Source organism: Thalia democratica, chromosome 9 (genome assembly GCF_965202585.1).
Source record: "Thalia democratica chromosome 9, ktThaDemo2.hap1.1, whole genome shotgun sequence".
NCBI lineage: Eukaryota > Metazoa > Chordata > Thaliacea > Salpida > Salpidae > Thalia > Thalia democratica.
Window position 1 is genome coordinate 19,078,732 of NC_139173.1, and position 22,510 is coordinate 19,101,241.

At 25.1% G+C, this 22,510-nt stretch overlaps 1 protein-coding gene across 4 annotated transcripts in view; it reads right to left on the bottom strand.

Moving 5' to 3' along the window:
- The window catches only part of LOC145843901 (uncharacterized), a 29,752-nt gene extending 18,183 nt beyond the window's left edge, over positions 1-11,569 (bottom strand). For all 4 annotated transcript variants that reach the window (XM_082951169.1, XM_082951170.1, XM_082951171.1 and 1 more), the window contains exons 1-13: positions 11,429-11,569; positions 8,812-8,930; positions 8,291-8,485; positions 7,966-8,112; positions 7,333-7,508; positions 5,993-6,104; positions 5,234-5,358; positions 4,479-4,555; positions 2,458-2,635; positions 1,943-2,086; positions 1,392-1,533; positions 982-1,241; positions 494-597 (exon numbers count right to left, since the gene is read on the bottom strand). In XM_082951169.1, coding sequence (XP_082807295.1) covers positions 494-597; positions 982-1,241; positions 1,392-1,533; positions 1,943-2,086; positions 2,458-2,635; positions 4,479-4,555; positions 5,234-5,358; positions 5,993-6,104; positions 7,333-7,508; positions 7,966-8,112; positions 8,291-8,485; positions 8,812-8,930; positions 11,429-11,551 — 1,902 coding nt within the window. In that variant the 5' untranslated portion in view covers positions 11,552-11,569. The remainder of the gene's footprint in view (positions 1-493; positions 598-981; positions 1,242-1,391; positions 1,534-1,942; positions 2,087-2,457; positions 2,636-4,478; positions 4,556-5,233; positions 5,359-5,992; positions 6,105-7,332; positions 7,509-7,965; positions 8,113-8,290; positions 8,486-8,811; positions 8,931-11,428) is intronic.
- Positions 11,570-22,510: the final 10,941 nt, after the last annotated feature.

A 22,510-nucleotide genomic window follows, 5' to 3' on the forward strand; every position in this document is an offset into this window, starting at 1 on the left:
AACTTAAAAATAATACTTAAAAAGCAACTTATTGTTTTGCAAATATTTAAGGATTTAAATAATCGAAAACAACAACAACTTACAAAGTATTTAAACTATTGCAAGCTGAAGCACGTTTCTCTGTGTTAATTTAATAACATATTTTCACATAGTTTTTCGATAAAAATGCAAGTATTTGACCGAGTACATGCATCTACTTAAAAATAGCACTGTAGTAGAATTATCAAGCTGTAATTCATTTTAGTTTATATGTTTATACTTGTTTTGTTTCAGATATTTACATTGTTATTAAATTCACTTATAACAACAAAGAGTTATTCTTCAACAGTAAAATTGTGTTATTAGTTCTACATAGAGAAACTGAGTCAACGTTCACTTTTGAAAATTGTTGTTCTACATTCAAACGGGGTTGTTTTCCAATTCTCAAACAGCATTAGCAAGTAACAATATTTGAACATTTGTAATCGTGCACAAAAAATAAACTCTTACTAACTTGAGATTGTAATTTCGAGGCAGACTGTTGCACTTTGGAGCTTTCACTTTTAGGCAGAAGCAGCGTTGAGAGTATTGGATGCTGCTGCATTTTCTCTTGCGTCCCTGAAAACATAGTAGCTTAACTTAGTTGGTTTTAAATGAAAACTAACAAAAAAACTAGTTTTTAAAATATGTCAAAAATTGTCAAAATTCGTTGAAAAATAAACACTTAGCAAGACACCTTTCGTTTATATATAGTTATAACGTTTAAAAAAAAGGTTTATTTCAAGAACTTGTTTTGAAGCTGATGAGTGCATAGTTATAACGTTTATATATATATATAAATATATATCAAATGAAAGATATAATGATAAAAGCTTTTGTTTAAAGAAGTGAGACAGTTTTTCAAATGCTTTTTCAACGAATTAAAATTGTTAAACTACTTAAAGTTGTCTGAAAAAGAAGACTACTTGCACAAAATTCATCTTAATGAAAACTGGTTCAAACCAGAAATTTTGTAGCTGCTGTTCTTCTGATCTTGTGCTTGAGGAGCTTGAGACTGCTGGAGAGGAGCGAAATTGTTCTGTTCGGCAACCCGCTGCTGAGGGATGTTGGGTCGCTGCAACGCGTTGTTGCTCGGCGGCTTCATCTGAGGATGGCTGATGTTCCTCATGGAGTACTTGCTGTACTTCAAGCTGGGAGGGCTGACTTGGTGCTGGCTCAACTGGTTCTGCGTCTTTATGTTTCGCGCCCTTTTTATCACTCTCCTGAATAAAGAAATAGTTCAAAGCAACAAAAAAAAATGAAAATTTATAATTATGAAGTCATTGATTCTTTAGTACTCAAAAAAATGTTTACATCGAAAAGGCGAGCTATTTTTATAGTTAACAAAAAATATGAAAACAACTTATATTTACCTTACAGTGATAGGAAGAGAACACGTCGTTTGCAGAACTTTCAACGAATGCTCGCTTTCGGCTGCCAAGTCGATCAAACCATCGCAACCTCGAGCTGCCAACTTGCAATGCTCGTATCCACTCGATGAAACTTGAATCTCAACTAAAAAACAGTTTCGTTCTGCTCGTTACTTCTTAGATACTTTAAAATCATATTCATTTGTATTTGTTCCAATTAAAAAGAGTTACAGTAACCTCTCGCGAATCTACACACTCGCTTGATTACGCACTCTCGTTTAGTTACGAATTTAATAACTTTCAAAAAAACAAAAAAAACAATATTTTTGAAAACTTTTAACATTGAACAAATTAAAATTATTGTATATATTGAGTTAAGAATGTATTCACTTTTATATAGGAAATGTATTAATGTTTATTACATTTAATATTTCATTATAGTTATATTTGCTACCTCTCGTTTAATTACGCATTTTTGATGTAGACACAATGTGCGTAGATTGTGAGATGTTACTGTATAGAAAAAAAAAATTATTTAGAACAGTTACACTAACCAACGGCCAAATATTGTGATAATGGATATTTGAAATGAACAAAAACTACATTTCTAATGGCTTCTTGCATAGGACATTCAACTTCAAACAAAACTTCTTTATCACTTTTTACATTTTCTTTTTTGCTCTTACTGCTTACTTGACCTAAAATAAATACAATTTTTGGTGATTCACTAAAATTTTCAAAATAAAATAATTTTTGACTTCAGATAAATTGCAAATTATAAACGAAATACTTTTTGAGTGCTAAAAATATTAACCTAAATACAAATTTTAAATACTAAAATCTAAAGCGAGCTATTTTTATTTATAATTTACTTGAAAACTTAGAACATATTTTGAACCTATTACATTTAAATTGATTGAAGATAGTGGTTTTTTTTGTTCTTCTATTGATTTATTCTATTACTCTAAAATTTAACTTATTTTCATATAACTAAGTCAAAACTGCTTATACTAAAAACTTTTATCTGTTACCAACGTTTCAAACTAACATTTCCACACACGAAACTAACCAGGCGTTGAAGACTTGCAACACTTTTTGATGAGGTGGTTGAAATAGGCTTGAGTTCGCAGGATTCTAAGCACGTCGACCAGCTGCTTCGGGTGGTTGAACAGGATTCTCTCCACCAAGAAACCGCGAAGGTTGTCGATGCTCAACCTGAAGTTCAAGATGTCTCCCTCGTGCTCGTACTGTTTATACTTGTTTGTTGTTTTTTTCAAGTTATATTTTTTACAATAGAGCTTACAGACAATTGTTTTTTTACAGCTAAGAAGTTTTATAATAACATATTAACTTCACTGAAAGTATAGCTAGAAAAATAAAGTTGATTTACTGGGAGTGTTTACTAGAAAAACTTGCATTATGACTGATAATAAATTTGAATAAATCAAAACTATTTTTTGTTATTATATATTGTTGTTTTTATAAATAATAAGTTTTTTTTTAAGAATCAGACCTTATACATATACATAACTAGTTTAATAGTAAACAGAAAAATATTAAATCATTAAATGCTTTAAGACCCTTATGGTATCAAAACCTAGAAAGAACATGATTATGTAAAGTCTTCGGTTTTTTTAAACTATCTAACATTTCAAAGATAAATTAAACTTTGTTTTAATTCAATTGGTTATTTTTAGTATTTATTATTCCAAGATTGCCAAACTTTTTTTGATTTTTTTCCAAGTTTTTTAAGTTTTTTTTTCAGGTTTTTGAAAGTACTTTTTTTTTGTACTTTTAGCTCAATATACTAAACCTGGCGTGAAGTCTAATGTCTCAATATAGAGGCGCTTATGGATAATAGGTAATACAACGGGCATAGTAGAAGATATTTAAAATTGATATACAAATTGAATGAAAACTATTTTTTTATTTACATGAACTAAAAAAGCACAAAGATAAATTATAACTACATCACACTATACTAAAACTACAGTTGAACACAAATGATCAAAGAAATACTAATATGTATCTTAGAACTTAAGTAAAAGAAGCATCTAATTCTTAAATCTAACGTGTTTATAGCACAACTTAGTAGCACACCAACTACTACCAAATACCCAAAAACTTTCGAAATGTTGTCTATTTTATATCAAAAGCAATGAAAATAAAATTTTTTTACATAATTATTGGAAATGAATATTCAATGTTTTTTTGGAAATTGAGAAAATTGTTTTGAGAAAGCTTAAAGAATGTTTATTTTTACAAAAATCCCATATATATTCACACGCTTTAAAAACTATAAAATTAAATGCTGATATATTATACTTTTTTAGTATAAAATTAAATTTAAGGTAAAAACTTTATTAAACAGTATAAAAATATTGAAAAGATACTGTAATACTACTTTAAATCTGTTTGATAACAAAATTCTAAAAGATACCAAAAAAAATTATTCTATAAAGATTTTTGTGAACTATCAAAATTTTATCATTTTACATGTAAAAGTTATAAGGGTCTAGATTTTTCCAGGTTTTTAATGATTTTGTTTGTAAACTCACGATTTTTTCTAAATTTTTCTAAAATATAGGTTTTTTTGCCTAAAATCTCAAATTCCAAGTTTTTCAAGGTTTTTTAGCAGCCCTGATGTTTGTAATACAACTTTTTTGACAGTTAACAAAAAAAACATTTCAGGTAGTTTATCAAGGTATCGTATTAATCTACCAACACAACATAAGCAAACATACTTATTGTGATCAAAGTAAAGTTTATATCAATTATAGTATATAATTATTAATCAAATAATATAAATGATAATTTTGACTAAAAGTGTTTATACTATTTTTTTAAGATATGGATTTAGCTACGCCTTCTTAGATAAGTCATTTTCGAAATTAATAAAAGAAAATACCTTGTAATTAATATTTCTTAAAGGTAACATAGTCACAAGTTAAATATTCTTTTAGCTACTATAAGTACTAAGTACTATACAAAATCTTAAACTAAATATTTACTTTAGTTTATTTAAATTCTGTATATTATAATACTTTAAAGTATCAAAAACGAAACAAATAAAAAGGAGTATAATCTTACCTTACAAACGTCAGTTTTAGATTTTAGAAGCTTGACAAATGGCTCAGGTTTACTTCCTTCTTTTACTATTTCGATCCCTTTAAATTTATTTAATTATAATACTTGACTAAAAGCTTACCTAAGACTCTTGCTTATAACAGTTTAGTTTCAAAAATATCAAAAATCACATCATGTATAAAAAGCTATAAACATAAAGCTTTACCATTTGTTATTTAAAGTCAATTCTAAGCACGGATTTATTATTATACTATTCACTATAAAATATATTTTTTAATGATATATGAAACATTTTTTTTAGTTTAATGTTTACAAGTCTTATAAGTTAGAAAAATTAAAAAAACTATTTATATATTTTAACATTGTTTAAAAAAAAGGCAATAAAGCTGAGTTTTTTTTTTGTTGCTTTTTCATCATAAATTAACTATATTAAAAGCTATGTATGTAATTATTTTTAATAATTTTAAAAACTTTGGTGATATAAACTTGTATGGTACATTAAAGCTATATAACGAAAATGATGTCCATACCTAAACAATTTTTTTTTGAAATTATTATAAAATACTTTTATTTTTTTAAATTATTAAAAACTAAACTACTTACTTAATTTTTTTTTAAGCTTTTCCAAACGAATTATAACAATAGATAACGAAAACCCAAAATTGAAACATTTCAACTTCGATATTTACGATCAGGATAGTTACAAAATAAAAAGACAAAAATATTCAAATATTTTTAAAATGCACCAAACTAATAACCTAAAACATTCGAAAGTTCTTCAATGTTGTGAAGTAGCATAGGAACAGCAGGTTTTAGTTCTAAATAGAAACTACCTTTAACCAAAACAGTGTTTGTTGGAGTAGTATCAGAAAACCTGGCAAGCCTGAACAAAAATGTATATTTGTTATTCTAGCTTTAAATAAAACAATATTACAGCAAAATATGTAACAAATTCATAAATATTTTTTTGCATCATACTTACTTTTTTGATTCCTCACTACAATTTATAAAAGAGTATTTAAATTAAAACAGTAAATGCAAATAAAGATTATAAAACATTAGTTTTTTAGCTAATTTAACAAACTTTTTCTAATGACATCACAATAATAAAATACTATAACATCTACCATTAAATAATAGCTACGCATTTAATAACTTACTTAAAAACAATCATAATTTGTTTATAATATTAAAAATTAACAAAAATTCTATAACTCTACAGTCGAATGGTTTTTTTACACTTATTATACAGTGAGCAAACATATAACTGACTATTACTAAAAATTGAAATAGTACGTGATATGTTTGTTTAACCATAAATATGATATGTAGATAAGTAAACTTTAATTTAAAATTAAAAAGATTTTGTTTGTTACAGCAGTTTAATTTATTTGTAAGTAGCTAAAAACATACTTTTTTTTTACTTTTCGTTTTTGTTTTCAACAACCAATAAAAAATATCATTTGGTGTCAAATTTTTTAGTATTTAAATTTTAAAATTCTATAAATAAACCGTACCCGGATGAATCTTTAGGTCTGTTATGACCAATCAGTGGAATCATTTGCAGCCTGAAACTTCTTTCGCAAGAAGTGACACCCACTTCACACTGCATTCCCAAATCTCTCTCTTCTGTGAATGAGTAAAAATTGTTCATGTTAAATAATGTTATGAAATTATGTTTTTAGACATGAGTAAGCTCCAAATAACTTATATAGGCTCACTGCCAAAAACAAATATAAGCTAAGTATGTACCTGAGCAAAGATCAAAACTGTTCCTTGGAATCAAAAATATTCTTGAATATATAGTTAAAGAATAAAAACGGATTTATACCATACTTTTGAGTTTGTTAGCAATGAGCTTAAACACATTTTTGATCAATAGTTACAATTATTTGTTGTAATTACTAAAATCTATCTTAAGTTTATATTTTTGCGCTAGAAGCATAAAATTTAAGAAATGTTTCTTACAATATTTAGAAAAATTTGTTAGAAAAAAATTTCAAAAACCTGAAAATAAAAAATTTATGACTCAAAGATTAAAAAATGTCTTTATTTTTTGTTTATAAAAAATAACTAAGTTTTAGGTTAAAGTTTTTAAATTTCTTCTAACATTTATTTTCAACTTTATAAACATAAGACAGAGAAAATTTAAAAATTATTTATTTTTAAAATGTAGGAAATATAATCTTGTTAATTTTTTATTGCCTTTTTGGCTTGCACTTTTTATCAGGAACCTATGAAAATCTCAGTTACTGATGGCTTTTTTTCAAAAATTACCTAGACTTTTAATATTGGTAAATTGCAAAAATATTATACTATTATACTAAATAAGAATATTACTCTACACTCAAGTCTTTAATTGAAAATCTAATATAATCTAAAAATTTTATACTTTTAGCGTAGAGTCAGGATGTAGTTTAATTTAATTTGTAGACACTGTTTCAAAAAAAATTAAACAAATATAAACCATTTGAAATAACTCTTTCTATGTAAAATTAACACTAAAACATTTAATACATCCACTAAATAATACACATTTGTTCAGTTAACTTAGTATTGTTTAAATCATAGAAAGTTAATTTAGCACATTTATTAATCTTAGTTGTTGTAAAGAACATTTTTTGATTAAAATATATGAACAGTATTAATACAGAAAATTAATTGCCTACACAAAAAAAGATTTAAAGCTTTTAAAACTGGAAAGTAAAACAAAAAAGTTCCACAACTTTACACAAATTGCATCATAAGAAATACAAGAACAAAAATAGTTAATTTTTGCCTTTAATTAAAGTTTGTACATTAATTCTTACAAACATGTACAGTTAAAAAACTAAAAATCAAAACATTTATAACCAACCTGGGTTGTAATCATCATCTAATTTTTTGGTTCTTTTGTTATATAGCTCGTTTGGAGTTATAAAATAAATAATTTTTAATGGCTTAGAAACTTCACCCAAACTAGGAAGACCAAATAGTCCACGTTGTGCAAGATCAACATTGCTGCATCTTAACTGTTTTTCAAGTTGTGATTCCCTGACAATATATTGTTGTAACATAATTTAGACAACTCTATTTTAGAAAACAGTTTTAAACATAGTTATATATTAATGGTTAGTATCTTTAATACATTTTTAAGCATTTGATATAAAACTAGAAACAGGGTTACCACTTGTTTTTGAGAAATTTCTTCCATATTCTCTGAATTTCTGAATCTTAGTTCAAAGTCAAGTTTAAGTTAAAAAACTGTGGTAAGAAGCATAATTATATTAAAAAGATACTGTATGGCAACTTTAAAGGTATTTTTTAATAATAAAATCATTTGATGACAACAAAAAATTTTTATCTATATGATAGATACTTCATGTCAATTCAAAATTTTACAACTTAAATAAATTGTAAATTTTTTTTTTAATTCAAGGTTTTGTGGCAACCCTGTAGAAAAAATAATTTAGTCTAATATAAAACATGAGTCTAAAATATTTTGTCTTACTTGTTAATATTAGCTGCACGCTGAATATCCATATACATAGACTGTAAAGCCAGTAGCAAGTTTTTTTTACTATTAATATCCATGCTTTTAGGATAAACATTGTTGAAATCAGATATTTTCTCAGAAAAGCTTATAAAGTCTGCTGACCTAGAATTGATTATATTAAAAAGTGTTTCATGAAAACAATCATTTAAAGTAATAAAAGTTTAAAAAATAATAATTAAGACGGTCTTTAATATTGGCATATTGATAGAATAAAAATACTAATTTTGTTTAGTTTTATGAGAATATGAATTCTATTAAGTTTGAATAGCAATCAACTAACTGTATGAGATTCAACAACTTAGGCGAAACAACTTTTACGTCCATGTGATGTATTAATACATTCTTTATTTCTGGAAGTTGTGATACTGCATCTAAATTTCTAAACATAATTTGAACTTTAAATTTGTCTTCAACAATTAAAACTTCAAATATTGTATCACTAGGGTCATTCAACTGCTCTATTTTATATTCTAACCTGTAAATTATTTAGTTATTTAAGTAGTTTAGTTTTTGAAAAATTTTAAGAAATGATTTTCAAAATATTTATTTTATTTATAAAAAATTAAATTTAATTATTTTCCATAAATTGAAACAGCTTATTATCAATTGATACTCATTTATAAAAATATCACTTTGTTTGAGTTTATGCTCAAAATTTTTTTTTTTTTTGAAACATGAAAAACAAAAGAGTACTGTATCAAAATTTTAAAAAACTACTAAAACTTGTTTTTAATCTTAATTATTTTAAAAGAGGTCAACAGTTTTAAATAAAACAATTCAAAATACACATATATTACAAACTTGTTTAAATCAGCAACAGCACATAGTTTTTGTAAGAGGTCATTGCCACTTTTAATTTTTCTAATACTGATAAGAAGATACCTTTCCAACTCTTTATTTTTTCTATGATCAATTTGCAGCTGTAAGAAATATTTACATTTAAAAGATTTTTTTTTGAGAGTTACTAACATAACTTGCACAAAATTATATTTAAAAAATTAAATTGATTGATACTAAAACTTATTTTAAATAAAAAATAAAATTTCTATGATGTTTACATATTTTTTAATATATCTGGCCAACTATATTACAGGGTTGCCACTTGTTTTTTCAAAAATTCTTCCAGGTTTTCTAAATTTCTTCCAAGTTTTTAAAAGTACACACTTTTTGGTCTATTTATAGTTTAGAGTTAAGTTAAAGGTGAGAAACTGTGTTAAATAGTATAAAAAATTGTTACTGTAAAGCTACTTTAAATATGTTTTTTAATAAAAAAAAATTTGATGATGACAATTTTTTTTTTTTTGTTTGATAGATTTTTTGAGTCAAATCGAAATTTTTCTTTTGAACATGTTTAAATTGTTCAAATTCCAGGTTTTTCCAGGTTTTTTTACCCAAGTTGTCAAATTCCAGGTTTTTTTAAGGTTTTTCCAGGTTTCCAGGTAAAGTGGTAACCCTGATATTATGGTGAATTTTACTTAAGAACTAGAAAAGTTTCATACCCTATAAATAACAAGCAAATAAAACAATATTTTGAAGTTTAATGTATCTACAGAATTTAGAAAATTTTTAATTAACTGGATGCAGATTAAATTCTAGTCTGATTTCATTATGTAAAACAGATCCAGATCCAGCTAGATCTTAATTTGAAAAAAAAGTTGGATGTGGACAAATTCTAAAATGTGGATATGGTAGATCATTACCTCAAATGTGTTTTATAGTAAAACAAATTTATATAGTACATAATGTTTTTATTGATAATGATAGTTTTTTTATTAATTAAAAACTTAAATTATTTTCCACATAAAAACTATTAAAATTTTTAGTCTTTCTATAATTATAGTTCGAAATTTTTAGGTGTTTTATGAAATTCACAAATTTCAGGTTTTTTCTTTCCTAAACTTTAAAATTTCTAGTTTTCAAGAAAAATAGCTATCCTCTTTAATCTTAAAAAAACTAAAAAACTATTGTTTTGAGCTGTTGATAGCTATAGGTATAAACCATATTTGCTACCAACTCGTTTTGTTTTCTGCATTATTCCTGATTGTACTTATAAAAAGCAAAGATAATATGAGCATAGCTTGTTCAAAAAATTAAACTTAGGGGTTTAAATTGTCTAATACCCAATTCCCATGGTAGATTATAGCTTTTTTTTTCATCAACATCAATGCTTTAAAAAGTAGTACCATATTACAAAAACTAATAAAAACTTACTTTTTATTTATTTTTACTTAGTACTTGAAAAAAGTATTATAAATGAGTAGTATATAAATTTTCTTCAATCTTAATATATACTTATTTTTTAATTAGAACTATAAAACTGTTTAAAAATATAATTAGATATACAATAACTTTTTAGTAAGTGTAAAAATTTCAAGAAATTTTTAATAAAAGTGTTACAATATCAGGATATAGCACGGTTTTTAAAAAAAAAGCTTCTACTTTTTGAGGCAAAAAACTCAGTATAATTTTTGATAAATTTTTTGGAAAATTTTCTCCAGTGTTTAAAAACTACATATTTTAGAGTCTATTTTTATTTCAAAATTAAGTTTAAGGTAAAAAACTGCTTTTAATAGTAAAACAACATTAAAAAGATATCAAAAAGCTTTAAATGTGTTTTTTGTTTTTAATTTTGATGTTGACCAAAAAAATTATTTGTACAATATATTTTTTTAATAAAATTGAAATTTAACTACTAAACATGTAAAATTTGATTAAAGTTTTAGGTTTTTTGGTGATTTTTGTATAATAGAAATCCAGCTTTTTTAAGGAATTTTGTTCATAGTTCAAGGTTTTTATTTCAAATCACAAATTCAAAGTTTTTCCAGATTTTTTCAGCCTAAATTGTCAAACTCCAGGTTTTTCCCGGAATTCCAGGTTTTTTGGCAACCCTGTCAGTAGTCAGTTTAAATGACAAAAAACAAACCTGAGTTACATCAAGCTAGTCTGAGTTGGTTTATGTTTATATGAATTTATATTATTATTTTTTCTAGTAAAAAATATCAGTCTTAAACTCCACCCCTTGCAACAATGAACTTTTCTGGGTTTATAAACTTTTCATAACCAAAAATTAATAAAAAACTATTAATTAAGCTTAAATGTGTACATAGCAAAATATATTAACAAAAAGACTTAATAAAAACATAATTAAAAAAAAAAAAACTCATAAAAACTAGCTTAAGAAACATGAAAAATATCCAAACTAGCCTGATTTTTGCAAAAAATAATTCAAAATACACTCAGTTAGCTTTAGTTAGCATTCTTACTGTCTATTATCTCTAGTTTTAATAGCACTTACCTAAGCAGCATGTAGCAATGGTTCATATTGCTTTATTTGAAATTAAATAGTGTATTATAAATTAAACTAAAGTTTATAAATTACAACAAATATTTCACTTTATAAAATTGATTATCAAACTACATTTTTAAAATCTCTTTTAGATAGCTCTTCCCAGGTTGCAACTTCACCTCTATTATCTTGCCATCTCAACCACTGCATAAGGCTTTCACTTTCATCCTCAGTTTCTTTTGAAGAATTTTTCATTTTTTATCATTAAAACATCTAAATGTTCATATTTTTTTACTATAGATTATTTAATAAAAACAATAATTTTAATGTAATTTAATTTGAAGAAAAAACAATTTGTACATAATTAATGATAGTATCAATATAATATGTAAATTGATACATTTTCTTCTTTTTTCTAAGACATTTTACAAACTTATAGTAAACTGTATTCGTTTTAGGGGATTCTTTAAATTATCACCAGCAGAGCACAATTTATAAATGATCACAAAAAGTAACATATACAAATTGTGATTACAGAAATAAGGATCACATCACTAATTTTCTATATTTATCACTGACGCAAATCACAATAAATTCAGCATTTCATGACTTCTTATCTTGATATTTTTTTAGATTAAAAAAACAAACTAAACACAACGTGTATAAACCAAAAAGTAATATAAGCTCATACTTAATTTTATTGAAGTCAAAATAAGTTTAAGTTTTGAAATTTTCAGAACTAAAAAGGCAAGAAATGTTTTTATATTTGGTTTTAGTTTCGAATACAATAAAGTATTGATAAATTATTTCATTTTAAATTCATGTTGATTGTCTGAAATTGTAATGGCAACGTACGGCTCGCAGGTCGTATCTAGTCTTCAAAATCAAAATTATCGGAGTCTGGAGTCTGGACTACTGAAGATTAAAACATTATGTGGAATTCGGCCCACAACAAGTAAAACTACGGTTCGCGAGCATGTAAATTTGGCCAACTAAACTAAATTTAAAAATTAAAACTAGATTTTAGGTCGAAAACTGCAGCTTATGTAGAGCAAACATGATGCGAGCTATGAAAGGTATAACCTGCAAGCAGTCATGTTATAATCAAGATGCCAGTTAATTACAGCTGTTAATATCAGCTGTTTACTATAGCAACTAAAATGCTAAAGTAACAATTTGTAGCTAACTTTTTCACATTTTTTACCTTATATTAAAATTTCATTAGTTATTTTTTTTTTACTTTTGTTTTAATAAAATTAGTAAAAAGTTAACTTTTAAAGTTTTTAATTTACATTGTACTTTATTATTATAACATTTTGTTTGTAAAATTAAAACAGTATATCATATTAATTTTATACATAAGCTCTTTCTTTTATAACAAAAATAAAGTTCTTTAGCTTAATGCTTTAAAAAAAAAAACTTATAAAGTACAAAAAAAAATTTTCTGTGATTTTAAGTTTTAATTAACATTTTTGTTTATTGACTATAATTTTTTGTATCATGTGTTTAAAAAAAATACATAATTTCTTCAAGGTACCACAAGTTTAAATGTTTCAACATCTTAATATATTTATAAAAGTTTTTAAATTTTAAAAATTTTCAGGAAAAGTTTTTTGAAATATTAATGATATGGTTATACTTAATAAAAAAAACAAATTAATATCAAAATGTTAAAAAATATATTCATCCTCCTATGATCTTAAAAATCAATTTTTTTTTTCTTTTATTTCTCATTAACAACAATTTTTAATGGGCCATAATAATTTTGGTTAAATTCAATCTATAAAAATAGAACAATTAAACCAACGCCAGGCTTTAAAAACAAGTTTATTGTTAATGAAAAATTGTTTTTAGATTTTTAAATGTAGTTAAAATTTAATAATATATATTATTTTTATGAATAAAATTTTCAATATAATGGTGAAACTATTTTTCATCCTTGTTATTAGTGCAACATAAACCTTGGCAAATTATTATTTTTTAATTTAAATTAATTTATTTTTAAACTACATTTTAAAATCTAGAACAGTTCTATTTATTAGAGAAAAGATTAAACATTGCATGTAACATATTGAGGTGAATATTTTACCCTTATTTATGTAAAAATATTAAAAGAAAGCTATTCTACAACATACTACAAATAATTAAACTTAACTATGAAATTCACCTGTTTTATATTTTTTTTTTTAAATATAAACAATTTTGAAAAAATTATAAACAGGTAAATTATACACATAAACTTATTACCTAAAACACTAAACCTAGTGTTAAATTAAAATGAAATAATTCATTCACCTAAAAAAAACATTTAAATTTTAAAATATGCTAGATAAACTTATGTGTATTATCAGTGTTTTACTAAGAAATGCTACAGATTATCAAACTGCATACAAAAACTGCTTGTTCAAGTAGGGTAGTTTTAGAATATTTTAATAGAAACATTTAGCAGTTTTATAAAGGATATTCATTTAATTTTACAAGATGAAGGCATTGATAATTAAGTAATGTTGTAAAATTCTTGGAAATTTTTTCAATTTTAATCACACTTTAAAGAATTTTAATTAACCTTTTACCATTCAAAGACTTGTTTTTAAATATAAGGAATTTAGTAAATTTAAACTGACAAAATCTGGTATTTTTTTTTAATTTAGTCAAATTTCCTGACTGTTTTCAAAAAAAGATTTACTTTACTATTCCTGTTACTTGTTTTTATTTTTGCTTTTCCTGAGTTTTCTGACTTTTCCTGACCTTGTTGCAAGTCTGCTTAATTTACAAAACTAGTTGTGGAACCTTGAGTTGTATACTAAAACTTTCAAATATATTTTTTTTTTTAATAAATTACCTAATTATAATAAAAAAAGACTCAATGAATTTGCCATATCAAAAAATTAAAATAGAATTCATCTAAGCAAATAGTAGTTTCAAGTTTGTTAATAAAAATATTAAATTATATTAATAAAAGGAATTAATAAAGCTTTCAATTTTATATTTCATCTTATCAATAATTATAAAATTAGTAGTAAATATTTTACCCTTATTTATGTAAAAAATATTTAAAAACAACTATTCTACAATAAACTATAAATAATTAAACTTAACCATGAAATTCACCTCTTTTATAATTTATTTAAAAAATTTAAACAATTTTGAAAAAATTGTAATGAGGTAAATTATAAACATAAACTTAATACCCAAAACACTAAACCTAGTGTTTAATTATAATGAAATTATTTATTTACTTAAACAAAAAACAATTCAATTCTAAAGTATGCTAGATAAACTCTTGTGTATTATCATTGTTTTACTAAAAAATGCTACAGATTATCATACTGCCTACAAAAACTGTCTGTTCAAGTAGGGTAGTTTAACAAAATTTTAATAGAAACATTTTGCAGTTTTATAAAGGATATTCATTTAATTTTACAAGATGAAGGCATTGATAATTAAGTAATTTTGTAAAATTCTTGGAAATTTTTTCAATTTTAATCACACTTTAAAGAATTTTAATTAATTCTTTACCATTCAAAGACTTGTTTTTGAATATAAGGAATTCAGTAAATTTAAACTGACAAAATCTGGTATTTTTTAATATTTAGTTAAACTTCCTGACTGTTAAAAAAAAACCTTACTATTCTTGTTATTTGTCTTTTTTTCTGCTTTTCCTGAGTTTTCTGACTTTTCCTGACCTTGTTTCAACTCTGCTTAATTTACAAAACTAGTTGTAAAAACCTTGAGTTGTACACTAAAACTTTCAGGTATAATTTTTTTTTAGATAAATTACCTAATTATAATAAAAAAAGACTCAATAAATTTGCCACATTAAAATTTAAAAATTTTAAATAGATTTCTACTTAGCAAATAGTAGTTTCAAATTTGTAAACAAAAATAATAAATTATATTCAAATTACTTTTAAGTGAAATCTATGTCTTAATAAAATAATTTATAATGAATCTTAAAAAATTATAATAATCAAACTTTATTTTCAAGTTTAAAAATTCAAATAATTTGATAACAGTAGGATATAAGAAAAAAAAATTTGTCTATTTCATCTAATTTTTGGAAAAAAAAATCAAATAATAAATTAACTTAACATCAATTAGTTCCAAAGCTACAATGTTTTTAGTTTATTAACCATTTAAATAAGTGGAAGATACTTTTCTTTAGTTTTTCTAACCAAACATTACCTACAACTATAAGGTTAAAAGGTAGTTATGATTAAATTAACAATAAAGTGACTAAAATTAACCTTATGAAAATAAAAAACATAAACTTACATTTAAGGCATTCATATTTATAAAAACAATATGGTTTTAAATATGTTGGTGTAATTGAATATATGAAACTTTTATGTTCTCAACTTGTAAAATACAGCTTTTTCTTTCATAAGAAATTTTAATTCTATTGCCGGGGATTTTATTTTTTTATTCTACTGCGGGGATTTTGTGCTCTGCGATTTAACATCTCTGCCTGCAAGTTATAAATTTTCAAATTTACACTAGATTTTTTGGGATAGTTTGCAAAACTTAAAGACAGTTTGCATAAACCTACAAACCATTCGCATATTTGCTGGTTCAGCAATAAAAATTGTTTTTTCATGTTACTTTTAACTTTATTTTACAGTTGTTTTAAAATGTTTTGGTAAGGTGGGTAATTGAACGACAAAAAACACACTTAAATATTTAGTCCTAGGACCTGGTTAGGTTAAAGATACGAAAGGTATTAACGTATTATAAAGTATCCGTGGTGTGCGACTCGATAACCGAAAGGTTCTTCGTGGACGAGTTCCTAGGACCAAATATTTTGAGCGTTTTTTTTTGTCGTTCAACAAATCATACTAAAAAAATTAAAAATCTTATTTTAAAAAATATAATTAATCAGCAAATATTCAAAGTTTTGCACTATTTTCAAGTTTTTCAGCCACCCAATATTTTGGCTAGCTTGTAGCAAAAAGCTTGAAGATAAGAGCAAATAAAACTGTGCGAAATTACTTAAGTTTAAATCTCCATGCAAGTATTGCTTGATGCTGTAAAAATAAATCAACAATCAAATCACTTCCACCAAAATGGGCCTAAAATAAGTGAGGCCCTAAGAAAAAATTTTCAGGAAAATTGTACAATTATTTATTAAAGTCTGCCAACCTCTGAGTCAGGTTAAGGGTTAAAAAAATAAGATTTATGATTAAAATTTTAAACAAATCTGCAGATTTCTACAATTTTAACTTTTTCAGTTAACATAATAAATATTAATTACACCAACTTATTTTTTTAGATTTAAGTGTAATTATATAGGCCATCAGCAAAATATATACAAAATTTCATATAAAGACGTACAGAAACTTTAAAGTAACATTTTTATTCATTAGAATTTGTGTTTTGTCCTCAGAAGTTTATAAAAGCATGGGGTGTCCTTAAATTTTAAACGTCATATATTTGAAAAATCTTTTTAGTTTTGACTTTTTAATGTCATTGTTTCTAAAAATTTAGTTTATTGTTTAACTGTAAGACCCATGGAAGGAATTACCAAGTCTTTAAAGTTGGTCTTAATTTAAAAGTTTTTATCTATGCTCTACTTTCACTTTCAAACAAAGTTGAATTTAATACATGAAATTTAAAGATAAATAAATCAGGGGTGCCACAAAGTCAGGAAAAAAAAAAGTCGGGATAAAAAAGGAGTTTTTGAAAAAAAGTCAGGAAATTTGATATCAACATGCTCTCAATAAGAAAACTTGTCATCACTAAAAACTGCATTTTGCTAATGTTATTTTCTAAAAAATTGTCTTTGCAATTAATCTTCTTTCAGGGTCTAATTGAATTTTTAGTATACACTAGTATCTTATATGATCTCAGGTAAAGACAAAATGTTTGATGTTTAAAAAAACTGCAAAAAAAGTGTTTTTGGTGTTAAGATAAACAGTTTTTTGATTTAGCAGAGTGAAAATATTGAAAACCTAGGTGTGGTATTAGATAAAAAGTTGAATTGGATAGCACAATTAATTCCTTTAATATAAACTTTTGAGAGGTTGTTTTATGATGTAAAAATTGAGATGTTATTTGGATACAAGTTCTAATTTTTTGCTTGTATGTTATATATATCAGAGTTGCCACAAAACCTGAAACCCTAGAAAAACATGAAATTTGACAATCTAGGCCAGGGTTTCCCAAACTCATTCACCAAATCGCCCTCTTTTCAGTAACTTGAAAAAAAAATCGCCCCCCACGATTTTACAAAGTAGTTTTTCTTTTGAGTACAAACTTTTGAGCTAAAAAAGTTGTGTTCGAAATGTAATTGAGTCTTGTACTTCTTATGCACGCACTTTTGTGTTCAAAGTAGTTTACAGGGCTTGAGAAAATAATTTACAGTTATTTTCTTAGAAGCCCAGTAAAGTGTATTAAAATACTTAATTATTTAAAAAGCCTTGAGTAATCTGTAATCAATCCTGTTTAAATATGATCTGTTTTGAAACTTTTAGGTCAGTGGTGGACAACTTTTGTAGTCAGCAATTCATATTTACTAAAAAATATTTTCTATTTTCAACTCGTTTGAAAATGTAATTGCGGGCTGCATGATTTAGAAAAATTACAAATAAAAAAAATTAAAAAAACTCGAGCAAAATTGTAATAAAATGATTTAGTATTATTGTGATCTAGGAAATACTTTTGTGAACTGAAAACGAAATGAAAGCGTATATCAAAATATTAAATATCAAAAAACTAAATTTTATTTGTTTTGCACAAGTAGTTTTCAATTTACTTAGCGGGTCGAAATTCTGGATCTGCGACTGGATTTGAGCCGTACGTTACCCACCTGAAATCTTAACTTAAACCTGAAATTTTAATAATATCTCATATAACAAATTTCGGAAATTTAGAAGTTAATACTAAGCAACTTATTTAAGCCGCACAAAATACTTAAAATACTTTATAAATAGGCTTTTTTAAAATATCTATACCAGAGATTAAAAAATTATAAAAGAATTAACAGTTTATTTTACACATAATGAAATGAATATTAAAACATTATTTCTGATCTAGTTAAAGGAAGTTTGACCGACTGGTTGATTATCTCACATGAAAAGTGGTTTCATCAACAGCTTCAGTTAATGCAGTAAATTTACTAACTTCAATGCTAAGATATATTGTAAGCAAGTTAGTTGTAAAGTTAAAAATTTAACTTTTAACTTTTTAAACTACTTGTTTCGTAGTAGAATACCATGAAATAGCATTTGACTTGGAATAATCTTTAGGGAACTAAACCTTAATTCTAAAAATTATTTTTCTTTATTTAAATTCAAAAAAAATCCAATGTTTTACAGTTAATTCTGTGAACAAAAAGTAATCAACTAAAAAAAACTTTTAACTAGGTTTAAATTTTGTTTTGTAACTTTTGTAATTTTTGATGGCTTATTTAATTCTATTTAAAAAGTTTGTTTTTCTAGCTATTAGCCTACAATAATTTAACAGAGGAAAATAGTGAAAAACTAAAAGCTAGTGTTGAAGTATTTAAATAAACTAAGTATATTCTAATTGCTAATATATTGAATTCAGATAAAACAAAAAAAGTTGTATTAATAGTTTAAAACTCCTTATATTATAATCAACTTTTGAACAATAATAAATCAAGTTAGAAAATAACATTGTGTTTAAGAAACTTTTAAATAAAAAAGTAGAAGTCATTTCAAATAGAGACCTCAAATTTATACCCTTTTAAAACCAAAAAAATCTTTTTAGAAATAAAAACTTTAATGGGTGTCAAAATATTACAATCAGATAATAGTTTTATAGTGATATAAGTTGTACACAGATTAAACTAGTAATAACAAAAACCTGTCAAATAAAGGTCTTTCAAACAAATATTTTAATCACTATGCTATAAAAACTTTTAGTGTAATGTAAAACAACGAATATCAACTACAAAATTAACCAGGTCAAAATAAAATTATTAAAATCGTTAAAACATAAACCATTTAATAAATATAGTAGACCTCCGCTTGAGTTTGCACTTTGAAAAAAATCAAAAAGTGCAAACTCAAAAAATTATTACCATATTTTTTTTCACAAAATGACAAATTTCATTATGTTATATGCAATGATGTTATGAATAAACATGAAATCCACTAAAACATAAAACAAACTTTCATTAAAAAAAAATAGATCTGTATAAGCTATTAAATATTATATATATTTTGTTTTAATATTATTTAGTTAGTAATAGACTTTACTAAAGTTAAATTTAAGAAAATATAAGTTTGCACTTTTTTTGGGTAAAAAGTGCTAACTCAAGAGGAAGTCTACCTTAAATAATATTTATTAGGCATTATGCAAACCTGTTGTAGAATAAATAGCTTAATAAAGTTGTTATTATAAAAAGACTACTTAAATACAATACAAACCTGGTTAAATAAGAAATACTTCAAAAGATAAAACAAAATTAAAAATTTTTCATAAAATAATGTTTGCTACTGAAGTCTAATATAATGTGAAGGATGAGGAACATGACTGCTTGCAAGTTTTTCTAATCTGATTCTTAATTAGTAAAATAGAGCCTTAAGTCACCTCCTTTATAAATATCTAGATTAGACCTTTTGCTCAAGATGTTGATAACTGAAATGAAAGCTTTCTCAACAACATAGCTAGAAGGAAAAGCTATAAACACTAATCTAAATTCCTCTAACATGATTGAATACTTTTGCCTTAGTTTTTGTTGAGTCCAAAAGCTTTCATATCGTTCTTTGGAAGAATTTACTTTAAGTTCAAGGTCAGTTTGTAAGTCTGAGAAGGTTTCCTGTAAGTCGTTTACTTCAAAATAATTTGCCGCAAAGAAATCCATACTTTTATCTATATGATAGCTTTTTTGTGTCAAATCTAAATTTTACTACTTAATATGTTAAAATTGTTTAAATTCCAGAATTTTTTCAGGTTTTTTTTTGCTTAAATTGTCAAATTCTAGGTTTTTCCAGGTTTTTAGGTAAATTGGCAACCCTGTATAGTTTTATTTCTTAGTCTAACTTAGTGACTTTTCAAAAGGCAACTGGAAATATCATGAGGTGATAGTTAGTAATAAATAACATAGATTTTTACAAACCATTTATAACTCCAAATAACATATATGTCAGGTTATAAAATAGTGAGAGGGATTCCAATCGTCTATGATATATGTGATTGCTAAATATGGAAATACATAAATGAAAATATAGTATTTACTTGAAAGTAGGAGTCATAAGCACTAGATTTTTTTCTTTTTTTTCATAAATAAAATAAACTTTTTTGTTTAAGTTTTACCTCAGGGTCAAATAATTAATAGCAAGCTAAAAATAGGAAAATAGCAAGAAAAAAAGTAAAAATCTTATGACAACCCAAAATTTTAAAATCGCCCCCTTTTCGCCCCCTTACTAGTTATCGCCCACCCTTTCGCCCCCTTACTAATTATCGCCCCCCAAAATACTAAAATCGCCCCTAGGGGGGCGATATCGCCCACTTTGGAAAACCCTGATCTAGGCTAAAAAAACCTGTAATTTGAGAAACTTTGATAAAAAACTGAAACAACCTGTAATTTTGAACTAAAACCAAGGAACATTCAGTTTATAGTTTCAAGGAATTTGAATGTGGCAATTTTAAGACTATGACAAATATAAATTTTAGTTAAAAATTTTTTTTTAGATTTAGTCTTATTTTCTACACTTGTTAAAATTCAAAGTACTTTTGAGATATAAGTGGTCAAAGTAAGAGCTTTCAACAAGTTCTTTATGGGAGGCAACTAAAAGGAAAAACATAGACTACTTCACTAAAAATCGTATCTCTTCCTTCAGTTTTTCGGCAGTTATTTAAAAACCTTTTCAGAGTAATCTTTTATAAATTTTAAACAACTTGAAAGAAACAGATTTTTAAAATATTGTAAATAATTTTTTTTTAATAAATATTAAACAAAAAAAAAAGTTATGATTTTGGTCATAACATTTTTATTTGGCTTTTTTTCAAAAATCCGCTTCTTACATTTGTTTTTAATATTAATAACTAAACTTCCTGAAAATTTGAAATAAATTGCTAAAAAATTGAAGGAGCAGAAGATTTGTTGTAAATTTTCAAAATTCCAAGAAAATTGTACTTGAAAATTTTTGATTCAATACCGTGGAATTTTTTACAAAACTTGTCATATATTAAAAGTTAATTGAAATTTTTCTGTTCTATTAAAATTATTTGTAGTATATACTCTAAGCCAGTGGTTCCTAACCTATTTGATGCCCCACAGCCCTAAAATATTTTAATTTCTTTTTTGCACCCTTTGAAGTACATGAAATGGTTTTTTTAACAATAAATTGAGATAGAACAATGAAGATTTGTTTATAATTTTTTTTGGTAGTGTTCTATGTCAAGAAAAATCAAATATATGGAAAATTACAAATACAACAAAATTACAAATACAACAAACTGTATTCAAACAAGTTTTTTTTAATGGTAGAAAAAATCAGAACTCACTCATCTCTCTGCAACAACAAACGTTTTCTGAAAGTCAAGCAAGTGAGTTTTGAATATCTTATTTTAACAAATCAGAAGCAATAAATTGGTTGTATAGGTCATGTTTTGCAAAAAAAAAATTCTTACATTTGAAGATGTCTTTTGCTTTGGTGGTTCTCTTCAGATCTTCACAAAATTAGAAATCTTCCATTGTGGTACCACCATGAATATTTCTCACTAATGAAATCAATTGACTGTAATTTTTTACAAAGTTGTTTCGCCCAACTGAAGAGAGATTTTCAAGGAACCAGCTTTGATATTAGTGATAATTGCATCCAAAATATCCAAACTTAATCACTAATTTGACTGTGAATGACATTATTTCATAAAGACACTAATTCAAGCTTTTTGAAGTTTCTTTTCCCAGAAAAACTTTTTTTATTTGTAATACACATGGCTTTATCACCTCTTCAGCAATTGTATGGAGCTCCTTGGATTTTGCTACATTATACGCCACATGGTATGAAGCCATTAAAGTAGTTTGTCAGCAAATAAAAAATGCAACTTTTGAAGTGTTCCTTGTGATTAAAAGCGGATCCTTTTTGTTTTCAACGATTCAACACCCCGACCTAAAACCTCTGCTCCACCATGTAGATTGTTTAAGTGTTCTTGCAATTTAGATGGCTTCAAACTTGCTTTTGAAAAAACAATATTACAAAACAGGCATTGCGGTTTTTGCAGGCCTTCAGTTGTTTCAGTGCA